General features: G+C 41.8%; 1 protein-coding gene across 1 annotated transcript in view; it reads left to right on the top strand.

The window, feature by feature from the left end:
* Window positions 1-335: 335 nt before the first annotated feature.
* The window catches only part of LOC127047363 (melanopsin-like), a 56,444-nt gene continuing 36,191 nt past the window's right edge, over window positions 336-20,588 (top strand). Inside the window, exons 1-4 of the mRNA XM_050945482.1 lie at window positions 336-353; window positions 708-850; window positions 6,104-6,237; window positions 9,948-10,151. Of these exons, the coding sequence (XP_050801439.1) occupies window positions 336-353; window positions 708-850; window positions 6,104-6,237; window positions 9,948-10,151 (499 nt within the window). The remainder of the gene's footprint in view (window positions 354-707; window positions 851-6,103; window positions 6,238-9,947; window positions 10,152-20,588) is intronic.

The following is a 20,588-nucleotide window of genomic DNA, read 5'->3' on the forward strand; positions in this document are numbered from 1 at the left end:
TATAAATCTATTATTTGTATCATGGTAGCATCTAGGAATACTAGTTAAAGACCATGACCCCACTGTACAGGCACATACAAAAAAGACAGTTCCTCCCTCAAAACACTTGCAATCTGCAGTCAAACAGGAGACAAAACAGATAAAGGGGATGGGGAAGGAGATGTTGAGAGGATGAGGTTACAAAGCTTCACAGACAAGTAGAGGCCTCAGCTTGCCATCCAGATAGGTAGTGATTTGCAAGCATCGTGGCACTTGACATAAATATTAAATAATGTAAATAAGAGGATTTTATTAGGAATTCTCCTTTAAATTCCATATTCTTTCACTTTATCCACATGTCCCCCAGCAAAAAAGTAAGTATCTAGATATATTTAGCACCTGCTTCTTATCTTAAATGTGAGACTGTTCTTGCAATCTCTCACATAATCCAGTAGTTCATTTTTTCCTTACACTTGTGTATGCTGTTGTGAAAGGTGCTAGATAGAGAGGCTTGGAGAATGAAGTGCTCTGTTTACATAGTACGAATATAGTGTTATCACTGGCAAGGCCAAATTTTCTACACGGCCCTACAAAAGTAAGGTATGTAAGAATCTGGCTTTAATTTGTAGCATGTGTTTAGGAATACATAGTGTATAGACAAATTGTCCCCTTGATTAAAAGCACTGATTTTGGTAACTTTTTCATTTTTCCTTTGCTTTTCTTTCCAGATCCTGGATATGGGAATTCATCACCATACTGTGACAAAAGCAGAAGTTCCTGATCATATCCTTTACATTATTGGAACCTGTATTCTTATAATTGGATCTATTGGAGTTATAGGAAACCTTTTAGTTCTCTATGCATTTTACAGGTATAGAAATTCAGTTCCAGACATGGTTGATTCAGCAAGCCCAATGACTTGAGCTTGTACAGAAGAGTGTGTGTGTTATGTGTGAGGGAGAACAGTCTGAATCAGTTTCTTCTCTGCACATATTTATTGATGTAAAATGCAGAAAAGGCCATGTACATCACTAGGAGCATCACTGTAAGTACTTTTTTCTTTGAGTAATTCAAAACTATGAGAAAATAAACACATGGGACTTGTTTCGTGATGGACTAAACTTACAGATTTGAAGAAATGCTTAATTGCACCATTATATTCTCTCTCTCGCTCTCCCTGACTCCCTTCACCCTCTACCACCCAAGAATATGTAAAAGATACTGTCAAGACTGCCTCAGACAGTCACCCGAAGGTGCTGGGGGAGGGGAAGGGAAATTGGATCCAGGAAGCGCCCAGGTACATGAAATAAGGCTATGCCATCAATGCTCTCCATGCCTGCAGGCAGACAGTATTTATACATTGATGGCTCATGACAATGTGAAGCAGGGTGAGCTCTCCCGTCGACATAATAACCAGCTCAACAAGCAGCGGTAACTATGTCAGCAGGAGAGCATCTCCCACTGACATAGCGATGTGTACATCAGCGTTTAGGCCAGCAAAATGTATGTCACTCGGGTGTGTGTTTTCACACCCATCTGGGAGGGCTGGTTTAGTGGAGAAGAATGGCACAGGGAAGTGGTCATCCCATCCCATGCCAAGAGCCTCACACCTATGAGAAAGTTTTCATCAGGAGAGACAAGCAGAGCGCGGTGTGGAGCCAGCACTTGCTGCTTTTATACCTTCCCATCTAAGATCTGAGGGCTTCATCATCTCTTTTGCTCACAGTGAGCTGTCTGCAGGGCCGAATTTCCAATTAGGCTCAGTAGGGATGCCTAAAAGTTAAAAGTGATCTCCTGGCACAGGTTGGTGGCTGCCTAGCATGTGGGGCTGGAGCAGGGTGAGCATCTGAGTCAGCCCACATGGGGGCACTATGAGCCATGGCCAGGAGGGGTGGCTGCTGCAAGTGCTTGGAGCATCCCAGCCACTTCCCAATCTCAGCTGCCTCTGCCCTGTGTCTGGGAAGGACAGGGAGGGGTGTGGCTGGCACCCCATTCACTTGCATGGGCAGAGCCAGAGCATGGCTGCCATGCTGGGCTGTGGGAGGGACAGAAGACGCTCAGGAACTGCTCACCATTGGAAGAGGTACAGTCCCCCCCTTCGCACCTTGCCTAGGGTGGGCGGGCTGTGCCCTGGCTCAGGATGGGAATGCCATGTGTAGCAGAGGTTCTCATGCCTTCCCAGGAAGGCTGTGCCCTGGCTGCTCCTGCTTCCCTGGGACTGCTCCGCCAGCAGACGGGGGGCTAGGAGCGGGCAGCACTGCTTTGAGAGGCTGCTGCAGGAAGGAAATGGGCCAGTATATTGTGGCCGGCATGAATACGCAATACGTTTCGCGTTCATATTGGTGCAGGGTCAGCTGTAGGTGAGGGGGGCACTGAAGATGGTGTTCCTAGGGGCACGTAAGGTGTAAATCCGGCCCTGGCTGTCTAAATTATGCCAGCCAGACTGATGTGGCTACACTTTTCCCACAGCAAACTATTATTGCAACACTTACTATTTTGCCCTTCGTATAAAAATGGCTCAACTTTGAGACTTGGCGTGTTAATACTGCTCCATCAGCCAGTGAGTTTGAAAAAAAATTGGTTAGATAATATTACTATATGCTCTTGGAAAGTCACTTCTGAGCATGCTCATTAGATATATTATAAGTAAACTAGAAAATGCAAGTTTTTCTTTTAAAAATAGCTTTTTTAACATGGCAGTGCTTAACATTAGGAACAGAAGAAAGTTTTGGTTTTGTGAAAACTGCAGTTCTAGCAATTTCACACTTTTTGCTGCATTCTGCAGTGTTCTGCTTTCATTTAAAATGTTTTTTTTTCCCAGTTTCCATAATAAAACCTGCTGTGCGTCATCAGGCATAGTTCTGTTGCCCTGTTCAATCAGACATGGAGAAAACTGTCTCCAGGAAACAATAGCAACAGCAAAGGTCCGAACTCTGCCCCCCCCTACAATCGATTCACTGCAGCAGGTTGTGAGTTTCCAAACCTAATTGGAACCATACAAAAGTTAACATTATTACTCAGGAGTGATTTATGTCTCAGTTTTTACTTCCTTTTTTTTAAAAAGAAAATTAAATTAGATTGACAGTAAGTATTTATCCTTTGGTAAAAGCAGCAAAGAGTCCTGTGGCATCTTATAGACTAACAGATGTTTTGAAGCATGAGCTTTTGTGGATGAATACCCACTTCATCGGATGTATGCATGCAAGTGGGTATTCACCTACGAAAGCTCATGCTCCAAAACATCTGTTAGTCTATAAGGTGCCACAGGATTCTTTGCTGCTTTTACAGATCCAGACTAACACAGCTACCTCTCTGATACTATCCTTTGGTAGTCATCAAAAGCCAGGTACTGTACAAACAGAAAACAGGCCAGCTCTGATTTGAAGGGTTTACCATCTAAAGGTTTTTGGGGGAAACCTATATTAATTAATTACTTATACTGAACCCATCACCATGAGATCCGAGCACTAAAGGGTGCATAGCTAAAATAAATAATGTAAAGTTTTTCACAGACCACTTGAGAGACTTTCAACATTAAATTTGTTTTCTATTTTTGTTTAATCCCATGTTAGGTCAGTGTTTTTTCTTACAGCTAAGAACTTTTTATTATCAGTCTGGGCAATGATTCCTCCTGGTCATGAAAAAATGAAAGTGTCTGTAAATTCTTCCATTCTGAAACCTTCAGGTGCCATCATCTTTGATTTCGTACCATTGGTAACAGCGTACTTGGCATCAGCATATTCTGCTTTCATGTTTTAGCTTTCTAGTGTCAGAAAAGGACTTTCCAGCTACTAATTCCAATCAGTGAACATTCTTGAGCTTTACTGGAGACATACAAGGCTGCTGATGGACTGGCTGAAATAGGTTCTCTTGCTTTACTAAAGACATACCAAGGATGACATCCTATTGGAAAAATATCAATGGAGTTTTACGGGTTGCTTTTTAAACTTGTTCAAGACCGAAAAATTAACATGTAGTCTGTGATTCAGCTGTGACTTTTTCTTTAAGTGTATCTTGTTACATCCCTTCTAATAGTATGCACAGTCAGGATTGGCTGTTTTTATATATATATGTGCATCCTTTGGATGTAATCCTGAAATACTAAGAATTATTGCAGATGGATTCTGAGACCAAAAATAAAAAAAATACTGCGTACTCCTTATATCTGATAGACATGTGATGTCACCTCTTTTTATATTCTTAATCCTATGAAAGGGGCTGAATTCAAATTCTAGAAAGAGAAGCCTTCTATTTGTCCACATGACTGATACAATAGAAATCACAGTACTGAGAGCATCTCTCCACAGTGACTTCAATCCTGTTCTGAGTGGATCACCCACAGAATTGAGAGGATGTGGTAGTTAGTCTCCATGTCTTTGCCATCCAGGGTCCCAGTAATAGTGCTGTTTTCTACATGAGCTGAAACCACTAATTTTTATGTAGCCCACTGACTCTTGATCAGTGGATGACGACTTTTGGTCTTACCAAGAGGAATAAATTCAACCCAGTGACCTAATGCAGAAGTGAAAGGTTCCATATCTCTTTACCAGACCCTTGAGCCAGTCAGACTCCAACTTTAATATAGAATGGCATTTGTAGGCTTTATAGTACAGAATCACATGCCACCCTTGGGAGATCATAGCTTAAGGTCTGTCTCAGAAGTCAGTCTCTGGGCCAGAGCATGACAGTGTGTGAAAACAGCACAGCCGATTATTGCAGACTTGATGCTTGTATCCAGTTAGTATATATGGCTTCTTTGAAGCACCTTCTGATAGCTGAAGGGTGGATCCATTTGACACAGCTAACATTTTCGACAAAGATTGAGTGGAGAGAGAGAGAGAGAGGAGACTGCAGTATTTACAGTAGGCAGAAAATGCAGGTCACACCTTGGTCAGGCTTTTCTATACAAGTCACTGCTTTAGGGAAGCTGAGTGCCACTTCTGGCATGTGCCTTAAATTTGAATGAATTTTCAAATGCAAAACTACACAGAAAATCATTGAGATGAAAGCTCCACAGTGCCACTTTTACAGTCACTTTCCAGTTAAATGATTTTAGAAGCCAAGGGAGAGTAGAATCAGCATTGAATACGAACTTCTTTATAATGGAGGGGTCAAATACAAGGAGCTGCTGTAGTTATAAATTGCTTCAGCTTCTTTGTTGAAGACAATCATAAAGATATTCTATTGCAATATTAACCCGTCTGTGATCATTACGGTAGGTACACAGAGCAGTGCTGAGAATGTATTTTGCCACATGTACCCGTTATATTTGGTGGCATTGAAGCAGTTAAAATGTCTCAGCATTTCCATTTTGTGTGTATATCTTCAAGGATTTATAACTGAGATGTAACAATTCTCCCAGGCAGAAATTTGGCATACAAGTAAGGCAAATGTTATAAATACTACAGTGCTAGTTGGAAGAAATGAAAATATGTAATTGTACCTTGTGGTACTTTGTCTCTTTACACACCAGTTACTGTTTTAATTATAAATATGTAGTCTATAGTTTTACTTCTTATAAAGAGCTCTTTAATGTGAGACTCCAAGTGAATAAAATGTCGTTTGGTCTTGTATGTCTCCTTTGAAGCTCAGGTTATCAAAAATCACTTGGAAAAAAAGTGAGTTCGGTCCTGCTAATACAGAGACTGACTGAACCAGCACAGCAGCTGTTAAAAATTCAGTGATCACCTGCGTGCAGCCTTTGACACTGTACTCTCTGTTAGGGTCTGACTCTGTGAAATGGTGAGCACTCTCAACACTTACTGGTGTCAATGGCAGCTGAGCGTGCTCAGCACGTCAAGATCTGTCTCTATTGAGCAATAACATGTTTCTCAGGAAATTTAGAGTTCTCTCCTACTCTGTTAAAAGGGAGTTTGGTAAGTATGAGTATGTTCAATATATTTCTACATTTATTGATAAAATGTTGAAAAATAGATCCTTTCCTCTTCCCGTAGTCATTATTCCAAAATCCTGACATCCATAGCTGTGGTAATGGATTGATGAATGAAGCATAAAACTGTAACCTAGAAAGTGTCAGATTCTTTGAGTAAGGAAACAGTAAAAACAAACTTAACTGTCTGGCTTGCATTTATTTATTCATTTTATTTGTTTTATTATATTTAAGCAACAAGAAGCTGAGGACACCGCCAAACTACTTTATAATGAATTTGGCTGTGAGTGACTTCCTGATGTCTGCTTCTCAGGCCCCCATTTGCTTTATCAACAGTTTGCGCAAAGAGTGGATACTTGGAGAAATAGGTACTTTTCAATACTACTTCATATATCCCTCTGCATGGGAACCTATCTTAGCCACCAGTGTGTGGCATGGAGGCAGCAGCATCAAGACTCTTGAGGCACAAGCCAGAGTCTTGACATCATCAACCAACAGGACTGGCGCAAAGTCACTGAATTCCGACCCTCTTGTCTTTTATAGGTTTGGTTCCTTCCCCTTCCAGTTCTTTGAATGAAAGGAATCAAACCTTTGGATTCAAGAACAACACCATAGTGATCACATGACCACTTAGCATATGAGGCCAGTTACCATGCTTGATGATGGGTAGAATAATAGGTAGGATAGTTTTGTTAAGGCATATATAGAGTTTTTTCTTTTTCTTGATTGTCAGTGAATTATGTATTTATTTGTTTAGAAATGTATACCCGGTACCCAGTGCGAGGCCTCTGGGAGCATTCAATCAGTAAAAAGAATCACTGAATAAGAGAGCCAAATGATGGTCTTAGCTGTTTCTCTCTTCCCCAAAACAAGGAACATGTGACATCTAAATTGTAGTTCTTTTGAAAATATTGCAAGCTCCGATTAAAGGCCTGATTCACAATTGTGTTAGTTTTGCTTTTAGGCTGGCATAACTCCATTGATAGCAGTAGAATTAAATCAGCATAAAACTGTAGCAGCACAGTGGTGAATCAGGTCCTGAAACAACCTATTTAGTACCAGCAGAGGAGATGTATTCATTGGGCTCACAGTATTGTTTGTCTCTCCCACTTCGCTAGACAAATCCTGCCTGCCATGCTTACGCAGGTCATCCCATGATCATAAATGGGACAGTTTGCATGAGTGAGGCAAGAAGGATTTCGTCCATTAACTCCATGCTCCTGACATTGACTTGATTACTTTTGGTGTCAACTGTGTCATTTTGAATTATGTGCTGTCTCTAGCATACCATCATGTTTCTCTAGTGTACCATCATGTGTGATGACACGATGTCACAGACAATCCTAAGAAACAACTATTTGACACTGATTTCCAGGTCAAATTATTCAAATTGCAACTCTGTCTTTGTCTTTTAGAGAATATACAAAAGAAAAATCATTCTGACTCAAAGTGAAAATTGTAACTTAAAATAACATTGTGTACCATATTTCATAGGAAAAGTGGCTGTGTTTTCCATATAGGCTTTTAAAATGGCATGGAGTCAAAAGCACCTCTGCATTTTTCATTCATATAAAACAAAGTTAGATACACAATGTGGGTGAAGTTTTATTAGACCACTGTTGCTGGTGAGAGAGACAAGCTTTCAAGTTACACAGAGCTCTTCTTCGGGTCTGGGAAAGGTACTAGCTTGTCACGGTGAAATGCAAGATGGAATGAATTGTTAGCATGAGTAGTTAAGACATATTTCAAGGGAACATTAAAGGTGACATGCCCATTAATCCCTCTCCAGTCATATGGGGAAGGAATTGGGGAAAGAGTCTGGGTTGGAGGGCATGGGAACTTAGAGGTGCAGAGGGTGCTGCAGCACCCAAGGTTTTACGCAGGCTCCTTCTTGGAGCTCCCAGTTGCTGCCCCCACGCAGGTCCTGGTTGCTGGTCTGGGGCTCCGCTCCTGACCCTGCTCCCATCCTTCCCCCAGCTGTGGCCCCATCTTCAGCCCCCTGACCCCTGTCTGGGTCCCCCTCTCCTGGAGACACGTCCCTGCTCCCAGCCCCAGCCTGGAGGTCGGGGGAGGACAGGGCCCACTACTAAAAGAATTCCAGCACCACTGCGTAGGATTAAGTGGTTTACAGATTGTTGAAATGAGCATAAATCCAGTGTCTGTGTTCAGTCCATGACTGTTAGTGTCTAGCAGAGTTATGAATTTAAGCTCCCAGGCTCTCCTTCTGAAGGTGTCTCTTTTTCCTTTGAGGATGAGGGCTGTGAAGTCAGATACAGAGCAATCATTTTGTAAAAAGTGAAAGGTGATATGGCATTTTTTGTCTTTTATCATTTTCCTATGTGAATTCATTGACAAGCATAGTGATTCTCATTTCACCCACCTAGTTGTTACTGGGGCATTTAATACATTGGATGAGGCCAACCATATGTTGTGATAGGCATGTGTTGGACCCATGGATCTTGAAAGGTGTGTTGTGAGGAGTGTTGATCATCATAGCAGTGAAGATAAGTCTATAGCAGTGGTGGGCAGCCTGCGGCCTGCATGCGGCCCATCAAAGTAATCTGATTGCGGGCCGCGAGACATTTTGCTGATGTTGACCATCCACAGGCATGGACCTCACAGCTCCCAGTGTGGTTTGCCGTTCCCGGCCAATGGGTGCTGTGGGTCACAGGGAAGTGCTGGCCACCGCTTCCCGCCGCTCCTACTCACTGGGAACAGTGAACCGCTGCTAATGGGAGCTGTGCGGGGCCATGCCCGCAGAAGGTCAATGTCAACAAAATGTCTCGTGGCCCGCAATCAGATTACTCTGATGGGCTGGAGGTTGCCCACCACTGGTCTATAAGTTTTGCATTTTTTGTTCTGGCAAGGTCTGGTGCCACTATAAGTTGGTGTGGTCCTGGTGTATGGGGAGCTTGCTTCTGATGATGAGCTTGGAGAGGTTGGAGGGTTGTTTGAAGAGGGGGTTCATCCTGATTTCCTTTCTTTCACAATGTGGTCCTCATTGAGTATGGGTTTTAATTGTTGCTGATATCCCCCATGGATTCCAATGTGGGGTGGCAGTCGGAGGGGTTTTATTTCTGTATTGAAGTAGGTTCTCTCAGGGTATTTGGGTGGCCCTTTCCCCCTGGACTGGAGAGGTGTTAACTGGCCACTTCACCTTAAATGGTCCCTTGAAATAGGCATTAACTACTTATGCTAAACAATCTGTTCCACCTGGTATTTAGTATTTAACAGTGACACTCTGGGTATGTCTACAGTGCAGTTAAAAACCCACAGCTGGCCTGTGCCAGCTGACTGGGGCTCACGAGTCTCAGGCTGAAGGGCTGTTGAACTGCAATGTGGAAGCTCAGACTGGAGCCCAGTCTGTACAACCATGCAAGGTGGGAGGGTGCCAAAGCTTGGGGTGTAGCCCGAATCCAAAAATCTACACCACAGTTAAACAGCCCTGCTCCTCAACTGTGAGCCTGAATCAACTGGCTTGGGCCAGCCATGGGTTTTTAATTGCAGTGTAGATTTAGCCTCTGAGTAAAGTTTCCCAGACCTGAAGAAGAGCTCTGTGTAGCTCAAAAGCTTCTCTCTCTCACCAATAGAAGTTTGTCCAATAAAAGAGAGAACCTCACCCATCTTGTCTCTCTAATATCCTGGGATCAACACGGCTACAACAACACTGCATAAAACAATGTTCATTTTTTGATATATCCTTTTGTCTCTAGGACACAAATGTCTGTTTCAGTATAGTTAAGGTCATTATATTGGGCAGCATTCCAGGAAAATGTAACTTTAATTGTATTGGATTTTTGTTGAGGCAGTTTTCCACTGACAAATGATTCTCAGTCATAGCCTACAGTAGAGGGTCGGACATTTTTCCTGCTTACTTTTATATTAATTTTATATTTGCCCCATTAAACAAAAATAAACTACTGATGCAGGAAGGCTGTATAAATTCCTATGACAAGAGAAGTGTCTTGAGTCAAGAACAGCATGATCACAAATAGGAAGTTGATTGCATCAGGCTGTAAGAGACAGTTCTACATTTGTTTAGAAAACTAAAAATCTTGCGTTCCACTTTTTTGTTTAGGTTGTGACCTGTATGCGTTTTGCGGGGCGCTCTTTGGAATAACCTCAATGATGACTTTATTAGCTATTTCCATTGATCGATACCTTGTGATCACTCAGCCTCTGCAATCCATGCGGTGGACTTCCAAGAAACACACATCGCAGATCATTGTTATTGTCTGGCTCTACTCGCTGGGATGGAGCGTGGCTCCACTTCTTGGGTGGAGTACGTTGTTTACTCTTTTGTGTGTGTGTACATTATGGAGCTTTTGCTTTGTTGCAGATGTGTAAAACGGCCCATAGGCATTATTGTTGAGTGTATATATGGCTAATGCCTGGGGGTTTGCTATAATATAGTATATCTGTACCTACAGCAGTGCAGGTGGGTTTTTTTTTTCCAAGTATGCTCAAGCAAAACAAATCCCCCAATGGCATAATAGGCGTGTATCAGTACTTCTCAAGTCAGGAAGGGTAGGTACCTTCTCTCTTCAGCAGTAGTTGTCAGCACACTCTTACTTTCTCAGTCATCTTTTATGTCAAGATATAAAGGGACAGGTTATCAAAAGCCTGCCTTCCCTTCTGAGCTTGACAATAAAAGCAGGAGTGATGAATGTCATGTAGATACCTGAGGTGAATATGCAACCTGGTAGTCAGTTATCTACATTAAATCAATAGCAACCTCGGTTATTTGCACATGCAAAATTGTATGCACAAAAAGGGAGGGCACGTTGAGCCAAGGCTGAGAATTTCCCCTAATATTTTTTTTCCTTCTGTATAGGCCTTATATAAATACATTGAAGTGACTATCTCAGGAGGAGTAAAATATTAGTGTTACCACTTTTAAAACAAGTAGCTTTGAAAGATAACACTGAAAAATAGTATGTCTCCCTAGTCAGTGAGAAAAAATTGTCATCTCCATTTCAGCCTGAACAGAGATTACATAAAAAATAATAATACAATATTTAAAGTATTTTTAAGTTCTACTTCAAAGTCCATTGAAGATAGGAGGACTCTGTCTATTGGCTTTAATGGTGTTTGGATCAGGACCTTAAATTCCTCCTACCTTCTTGTCTTTGTTAGTGAATCCAGTCCCTGAGTATCTCAGTCTGGCTCATAAACTTTTCCTTGGAAGTGTTTGACAATTCTAATTTTGTTTAGCAAGTGTCGTGCTCCTAAGAAGAAGCAAAGCAGCACAACTGAGAAGTTGCAGTTCCATCCTGCACTGTGATCAGAACAGAGAATCTCCTGAAGAAGGAAATCCCTGGGTTCAGTCCAGCTCGTGTGACACCTAACGCATGCAAAAGTGTAGGGCTCGTCTAGCAGGTGCAAATAGCCAAGTCAATGTCTTTTGTGCAGCCTGCAAAATTTATTCATAGTTCCTTTAAATTGTACTAGAACTGAGTATTGTATCCAGTGTTATACACAAGCATACTGATATATGAGAGAGGAATTACGGTCACATTTTGTAGATAAGAACATAATAATGGCTGTACTGAGTCAGACCAATGGCCTATCTGACCCACTATCTGTCTTCTGACAGGGGCTAATGTCTTTTGCTTCAGAGGGAATGACCAAACTGGCAAATATTGACCCCTACTGTCCACTCCCAGCTTCTGGCTGCAGAGGCTAGGGACACCCAAAGCATCTTGGCTAATAGCCACTGATCACCTATCCTCCGTGAACTTATCAAATTCTTTTTTGATCCCCTTTATAGTTTTGCCCTTCACAACATCTCCTGGCAACAAGTTCCACAGGTTGACTGTGCATTGTGTGAAGAATTTATTTCCTTCTGTTAGTTTTAAACTTGCTGCCTATTAATTTCAGTGGATGATCCCTGATTCTTGTGGAATGAAGGAGTAAATAACACTTCCTTATTTATTTCTCCATGCCATTCATCATTTTATAGACCTATACCATATCCTCCCTTTAGTTCCCTCTTTTCCAAGCTGAAAATTTAGATTTGCATCTAAAATCCATCACTGTTTGCTTGCTTCCGCTTATTTAATTTGGAATTAAACTTTGATCATAAATAATTTTAGCTTCCTGTGCTTTTAGTTTCCTTTCTCTTTCCTTTTTTAAAGCCCTGCTTTCTTCCTATCCCCAACTTTTCCTTTATTCTCTTTTCCAAATGATCTCTCCCTCCTTTCTCTTTCCACTGTCCCTTCCTTCCCTTTCTCCACTACTTGCCACAACCTTCTCTTACTGTCTGCTACTAAACTTCTCCAGACACATGCACGCACACATTCACATCGCATACCTACCTGTCTCCACACCCACCCACAGATCCATCACTTACCAAACATCCTCCCCACCACAGATCCATCCAATCTCCCACTAGTCATTACTTCCTCCATCTGTTGGGTTTCTCTCCACCCTCAGCGTCTTATGCTGGGACATTGAGTATCTATCTCTCCTTCTGTCCGCTGCTTGGCATCTCCTTACCCCTTCTCAGACAGCCTGGCTAAGTATGACAGGGATGTGACAAAAGTGGGGGAAGAATAGTTTTCTGGTTAAGGCACAAACCTTTGAGCCTGAGAGCCACAGCTGATAAGAATTCTATTCCTAGAGTCTCCACGCCTGTCTGATCTTGTCCAATCACTTGGCCTCAGTCTCTTAATTTTCTTGTCTGTAAAAATGGGATAGCAATGCTTACCTATCTCACAGGGCTATCATTTATTAATATTTGTTAAGCACTCGAAGACCCTCAGCTTAAATGTGCTACAGTGGAGGAAAATAATATTTCTGAAGGGCAACATTTTCAAAAATGACTCTCACTTTTGGGTGCTGGATTTTTTTGTGTGTGCCCAATTTGAGACATCTTAAAGGATTTTTAGCAGGTGGATACTCAGCACTTCTGAAAATTGGACCTCTTTAAAGCATCCAAAAAATCAAGACACTCAGAATTATTGCTCGCCTCTGAGAATGTCAGCCTTAAGTAACAATAATATTAGTTTGGTCTTCTGTAGCATATTTTATCTGAGGATCAAGAAGTGCTTTACAGATTTGAAGGTGTCATTACCCCCTCTTGAAAATCTTGGTCTAAATCTAGATATTTAGCACAAGTCAGATTTTTGGTCTTAAACTTTGATGATATTGTCCCTTTGCCTGTAAATTTCTCTACTTCTGTGATTTTACCTCATGACCTTAAAGTGAGGTTTCATTGAGATAAATGACCTAGTAAAAATTATGCCTTCTTACTCAACAGAAATATTCCTTGGGTCAGATCTTCAGTTGACATAAACTAGTGGGGCTAATGTGATATACACTTGTGTTTATTCAGTCATATCTACTGACTTTTGTGATAGAAAAAGCATCTTACTGCTTTTGAGCCTGGTTAGCCCAGGTAGTGTTAAAACAGATGGATGAGCTGGATTTCTGCTTATTATTGTGCATCATTCACAGACATGTTTAGTTAAATCCCATTTGGTTAAACCTGTGCAATGGGGATGCACAGATGTAACAAAGGGTATAATTTAGCCAGCAGGACATGTATTGATGGTGTTGTTGCACAAAAAAGGAAAAAATGAGGTTGAGTTTGCAGGGCTGGTAGTTGGGGGCAGGGGTGTGGAGGGAATGGATTTTTACTTATAGGTAGAGCAGCTTTGTTATGGAAATTATTGAGAGACCATGACACTGTGTTTAGAGACATTTTTCAGAGTAGAACAACACTTGAATATTTTGAATTAGTGCATTTAGTGTTTGAATAAGCAGAAAAACCTCTTCATACTTAACAGAGCATATAATCTCTTCACAAATAGTAATGAAATCTATTTACTCATGTTTTTCCTCCAGGAACTGAGGCAAGCATGCCACTTTCTGCTTGAAAATGTTTTTGTGTTTTTAGAATTGGTCAAAACAAAAAGTAATCTGGATTTTGTGGGTTTTCTCCCTTTTGTCCCCTTTTCTAGTATTGAACCAAAAATGGGAAGAGGGGTGGATCATTCCTGTTTCAATCAAATTCAGATGTTTGATTTTGAATGAAAATGAATTTTTTGTTTGATTTCAATGAAAAATTAAAACCTGCCACATTTTCAAACAAACCAACCAACCCATATTTTATTTATTTATTCTTAATTTTTCACTAAAAATGCTTTCCATTTTTGGAACAGACCTAATATTATCATAACTATTAATTTACTGCAAAGCCAGAAACATTTCAGCCTTCTTGTCCCCTTCATCAGAATCTTATGAAGCCTGATTTAATCTCATGTTGTTCCTTTCACTGCAAGTGAAGGTGCAATTTAACAACTGACAATAGCCTTTTTGTTTTAATATTAAGATAACATAATTCCATGCCTTGTTTTGCTGCTCTAGTTTTCTGTATTGATTTATTAGCTAGCTTTCTTTTAAAAGATAACAGATTACGTTATCATTAGATATCCCAATAACTACACTTTTGTGTCATCGCTGCTATCTTACAGCTCTTCTGTTACCAGTATCTAAAACTGAATTATTGTGAACATAGAATATGGCATTTTTCCTGCAACTGGGCTTTGAATTCAGCTACACTGCAAAAGACATCTGCCTGTAATCAATAGCTTAACAGCTGTGTATACTATGTAGGATTTAACTCTGAATAAGGCTTTAGCATTGATATCTGGGACAATTAATTCTTGTAATAGTAAGTAATGATCTGCTTAATTGAAAGCCTTGGATATGTCAATAAAATAACACACAAAGTTATTGCCTTTAATCAGGCTTGCAAATTTTACTCACTCATTTGCCTGCGGTAAAATTTTGTGAAGTCTTCAATCATAAGTGCCATCCCAACAACAATAAAAAAAATTGGATCTGAGTCCCATTTACACTAAGAGGTTTTGCATTGAAATTTACACTGGTGCCCAATTGTCAGGAAGTAAATCCTTGCCAATGTGGTCTGTTAAGATGTGGAATAGTCTTGCAGTGAAAGCTCCATCACCTGAGTCCTGTAAAATTAAACTGGGCAAAGCAAGTAGAACAATCCTGCACTGACAGGGTAATTGCACAGTGACCTGATAGTTCTTTTCCATCTCTTAATTCCTAATATATGAGTTAGAACAATATTGTGGCATCAGTAGAAGAAAATAAACCAGATCAGCCTTGCAGTTGCCACATCTGCTGATTTCCCAAAACACAGTTGTCATAGTTCAGGGCTATCTGCACCTTTGAAGCTGCTTAGTTTTTCTGCACCCACCCCCTTTGTGTTACATGCCTGTGTCTTCACTTCTCAGGGTGGAGTCGCACAATTTCCCACCTCTCAGACTGGTGCACCTTGTGCACCAACAGTGATTCCTTAGCAGGCATGAATGGTTTGAGCTGTACAAATCTTCCCTTCAGGAGCTGTGACCAGTGTGTGAACACAGTAACATATGGGATGGGATATTCACCCCCACACAAGGCAGAGCAGGGTAAATTAGGTGAATTAACCTGAGAGGCTGCACCTGAGGGAGAAATATGGTTTGAGAAGCTGTTTGATGATGGAACCCAGCTGAGAAGGAACCTGCAGGGCTGCTATAAAGCCAGGAAGCTGGCAGCAGAAAAGAGCTGCAGGGGAAGTTGTCTGCAGTTTCCCTCTGAGAGAACAGGTGTGTGTCTGGGAGTTACAGAGCTATGTAGTCTGCAGTTAATCCATTGGAGGAGGGAGTGTGGGCTGGCTGACTTAGAGAGAGGAGAGTTAGAAGATGTAGGAAGGAGTCTAGGGAAAGAGCAACAGGGTCTGGGAGAAAGCGGAACACGGTTGGCTAAACATAATCCCCGATCTGGAACCTGGGTTAGTGGGTGGGCTTGGGTTCCCTACCAGCCAGTGGGGGAACTGGCAAAGACTGGGCAGGGGAGCAGAAGACTCTCTCGGATAGTCATGTGATCATAGTTTAAAACCCCAGAAGTGATGCATTGTAGTGAAATGGCTGGGAGCCCCAAGCCATGAAGAGAGATCACCCTGAGTTGCATGGGGCAGCAGGGTGCATGCACGAGTGACAGAAGGAGCTGTTGGACCTGGAAGGAGCTAATCCCCCGAGTAGCCAGGAGGAGACACCCTACTAGTGAGGGGACCCCATGACAACATAAAACAGTTTAAACAAAGCATAGTTTAACCCAACAGTAAGAACAAAGCATAACAAGAGTGAAGCCTTTTTAAATTTAAAAACCTGTCTACGTGCATAATTGCCTTACCTAAAGCTTATGTATGCAGTGTTGTTGTGTTTGTCAAAGGATATGAGGAAGACAAGGTGAATGAAGTAATATCTTTTATTAACCAACTTTTGTTGGTGAGAGAGACAAGCTTTCAAATTTAGAGGGAGTTCTTCGTCAGGTCTGGGAAACTTAATCAGAAAGTCACAGCTAAATATAAGATGGAACAGATGGTTCAGCATAAGTAGTTAACACATATTTCATGGGACCGTTCAAGATAAAGTGACCCGTTAACCCCTTGCTGGTAATAGACAGAAAAGAAAGAGGGGGAAGCATCTGGGGGTGATTACTGATAAGTTTTAGATTGTTGTAATAAGCCATACATCCAATGTGTCTATTCAATCTGTGATTTTTAGTATCTAGCAAAATCATGAAGTTAAGCTCCCAGGTTCGTCTTTTGAAAGTGTTGTGCAGGTTTTCTTTGAGGATGAGGACTGATAGGTCAGATACAGAGTGATCGTTTTGTGAGACGAGTTCACCCACAGGTGATGTGTGTTTTGTCTTTGAGAGTTCATCCAAGAGTATAGTGATTGTCTGGTTTCGCTCACATAGTTGCTATTGGGTCATAGTGCTTAGGTAGGCCTAACTTGTCTTGACTTTCCAAGATTTGGTACTGGGGTTCAGTCTGCTCCCGGGCGGGGCGTGTGTGTTTGTGTGTCCATCTGTCCCTTCCTCCCTCCTTTAGGGACTGCATTCCTTTATCTACCCCAACATCCTTTGGCTTGGTCTACACTACAGAGTTAGACTGACACGAGCTGCCTTATGTCAACCCATCTCTGTAAGTTTCTACACTAAAAAGTAGCTCCCACTGATGTAACTTACCCATTATAGCGATTTAATAATTCAGTCTCGCTGAGAGGTGTAGCGCTTAGTCAACGTAGATAGGTTGCTGCAGTGTCAGTATAGATGCTGCATTGCTTATGTTTACTGCAGTTGCCTTTCGGAAACCATCTCCAGTGCCCCACCCTGGTAGTTAAATCAGTGCAAACATTCCTGGTGAGGATGTGCACCGCGAACACAAGGACGTAGTGTGAATGTGTAAAACTGATTCAATTACTGCCGTGGCTGTACGTCAACGTAATTTAGGTTGACTTAATTTTGTAGTGTAGACTTGCCCCTTGTCTCCCTGTGTCTCTTGACCCTGTTTAAACTGGTTTATGTGGCCCACTAGGTGGGAGTTGTTAGGCAGCACACAGAGGGAACACAGTCCCCGCAACAGTGGGGAGTTCCAAGCCCTTTAAATCCCACCCGCAGCTCCGGCGGCCGGGCTGGAGCCGGGATTTAAAGGGCTCGGAGCTCCCCACAGTCTATAGTCTATAAAGTGCCACAGGATTCTTTGCTGCTTTTACAGATCCAGACTAACACAACTACCCCTCTGATACTGATATGCTAGTGATCTTTCTCTAAAAACTTTTTAAAAGAGTTTAACATCATCCAATGTTGTTCAGCTTTCCTGAGTGAAGAAATGGAAGTGGGTAATGAGTGATATTTTTCTTTTTTGTTATTGGTAGTGAAAGCCAGGCACTTGCTTAATGTTGTTTCCCTTGACTTGCCTATGAAAAGCAAAAACAGTACAACTTTACCCTGATAGTGAGAATACTCTGAATTCTGTTAGCATAATAAGATAGCTAGCATGCAAATACTAATAGAATTACTTTCATCCAGTGAAGAGGATTTTCTGATGCTAAAAGGGTCAGACAACAAAGAAAAATTATATTAAGCATCTTCAAGCTGTTTTCCTTTGCCTTCACTGATTTTTTCTTCTAATTAGCATCTCTGCTTATATCCATTCCAAAGCTTGCACTCGCTCTCTAACCACCACAGCTCTGCTTTTGATATTCAGCACTGTGTGTCTTATATTTACAGCTCATAATCAAGAAAAGGAGTTAGGTGGAGTACTGGGTTTTACTGCATAGCCCATTAGGATTATTTCTCATTTGTTAAGCAATGACAGTGTGTGTCACAGTTTATAAGACACAGCGGTCCCTGCTTAGGCTGTATCCTAAAGTGTTTAAAATCTAAGGCCCAATCCTTCAGGCTGATCCATGAGCCTGCAAGTTACCCTGTTCAGGGTATGTATTCACAGCGGGTGATGGTGTGATGGCAGCTCAGGTGCACACACTAGCTTCAATCTAGCTAGCATAGGTAAAAAGAGCAGTGTTGACATTGTGACAAGGAGCTAAGAACTAGAGTCAGGGGCGCGGGGGGAAGCTGGTACAAATTACTGGGGCCAACGAGGGGGGCGGTCCGGAAGGGGGCCTGAGGCTTGGCTTCCCCGGCTTCATCGGCCCTGTTTAGCTGGTCCGCCCTTGCTGGGGTGCCCAAAAAAAATATTTCACCAGGGCCCGACCTGTTCTCGATGATCCTGACTAGAGTACATACCCAGCCTCCCTTGGTTGCTAGGTGCGCTGAACCTCCTGCTGCCACATCTACATTACTACTGTTACCTTCGCCAGCTAGATCAAAGATAGCACACAAGTGTTACCATACTACAAGCACACATACATTTGCAGTATAGACATACCTTCAGTGAGGCTCAGCTGAAGCATAAAGTTCTGACTCCACTAGTCAGCTGGCAAGATCAAGGCCTAAGCCCCTGACTGTGCCAAGGAATCTGGGCACATGCCTGCACCTGTACAGAGTCCCATAGACCTCAGCAGAACTCCATGTGGGTGTAAGAGTCTGCCTATGCAGAGCTCAGGCCTTCCACTGAACTAAGGTGAAAGTTCTGAGTGACTGGAAGGGAATGGTTAAGAAATGCTTCTACAGCATTCACTGCTTCTCCTGCTCTAATACACATGTACATAAACCCAGTATTAATACAATATCATGGAGCAGATATTTACCATTTCACTGGTGCAAACTACAATTGCAGCCATTTCAAGCCAGCTTCAGAGGATTCCCACAGCACAAGGAAATCCTCAGCTGGCAGAAAGCTGCTGTAGCCAGCTTTGTGCTATTCTCTCCCACTTCACTCTCAGCGTAGGCATGTGTCAGATGCAGGGAGCAGGAGTGGAGCGCGCACACTGAGCAATTTAGGTTGCCCAAAATCTTAAATTAGTGCCAGTAAAAGCCTTCTAGTGCACCACACCATCAGGCATTTTATATGCAGATGTTGCAAGAAAGCAGTTTAGAAATGCTTCAGAGAGGTTTTGAACATTTTATTGGGACTAGTTTTGACATCTGTCTTGTGTAAAATGAGTCTAGTTTTAACCACCACACACCTATCCCCCACACAGCCCCTTGCCCCTGCCTTTCCCTAAGGGCAGTTGCTGAGAATCTCTGGTGGTTCTGCTGTCCCTCCACATCCAACCCACATCTTTTTAGGACATATCGATTTATAAAATATGGGTAGGGAAAGTAGCTTCTAGGATGAGACTTTGCAAAGATTCATCCTGTATCAAATTTGCACAGGTAACGTTATGAATCCTTTTAAATGAGAGACCGTCTCCAAAGTAATCTCAAAAGACCCTCAATTACAGTGGTGTCAGCAGATTCGCCTTTAAAACATGTCTATTACTGAAGATTCTTAAACATGTCTTCTGAAAATGACCTCCTTGCAAGTAACTGAGAGGTGGGGAGCAGTTGGATAGATTGTCTCTCCACTAGACAGTATTCAAAATGCCATCATGTACCACTTAGAGTACTTTAAAATGTTGCTCATGGAAGACTGACAGTTAAGAACATAAGAACGGCCATACTGGGTCAGACCAAAGGTCCACTTAGCCCAGTATCCTGTCTTCAACAGTGGCTAATGACAGGTTCCCCAGAAGGAATGAACATGTAATCAAGTGATTCATCCCCTGTCTCTCATTCCCAGCTTCTGGCAAACAGAGGCGAAGGACACCATTCCTGCCTGTCCTGGCTAATAGCCATTGATGGATCTATTGTCCATGAATTTATCTAGTTCTTTTTTGAACCCTGTTACAGTCTTGGCCTTCGCAACATCCTCTGGCAATGAGTTCCACAGGTTGACTGTACATTGTGTGAAGAAATACTTTCTTTTGTTTGTTTTAAACCTACTGCCTATTAATTTCATTTGGTGACCCCTAATTTTTGTGTTATGAGAAGGAGTAAATAACACTTCCTTTTTTACTTTCTCCACACTAGTCATGATTTTATAGACCTCTGTCATATCCCTCCCATTAGTCATCTCTTTTCCAAAGTCCCCATTTTATTAATCTCTCCTCATATGGAAGCCGTTCCATATCCCTAATCCATTTTGTTCCCCTTTTCTGAAGCTTTTCCAATTCCAATATATCTTTTTATTTTTTTTTGAGATGGGGTGATGACATCTCTACGCAGTATTCAAGATGTGGGCGTACCATGGATTTATATAGAGGCAGTATTATATTTTCTGTCTCATTATCTATCCCTTTCTTAATGTTTCCCAATGTTCTGTTCATTTTTTGACTGCTGCTGTACATTGAGTAGATTTTTCAGAGAATAATCCACAATGACTCCAAGATCTTTCTTGAGTGCTAACAGCTAATTT

The sequence above is a fragment of the Gopherus flavomarginatus genome, chromosome 3 (assembly GCF_025201925.1).
Source record: "Gopherus flavomarginatus isolate rGopFla2 chromosome 3, rGopFla2.mat.asm, whole genome shotgun sequence".
NCBI classification, from domain to species: domain Eukaryota; kingdom Metazoa; phylum Chordata; order Testudines; family Testudinidae; genus Gopherus; species Gopherus flavomarginatus.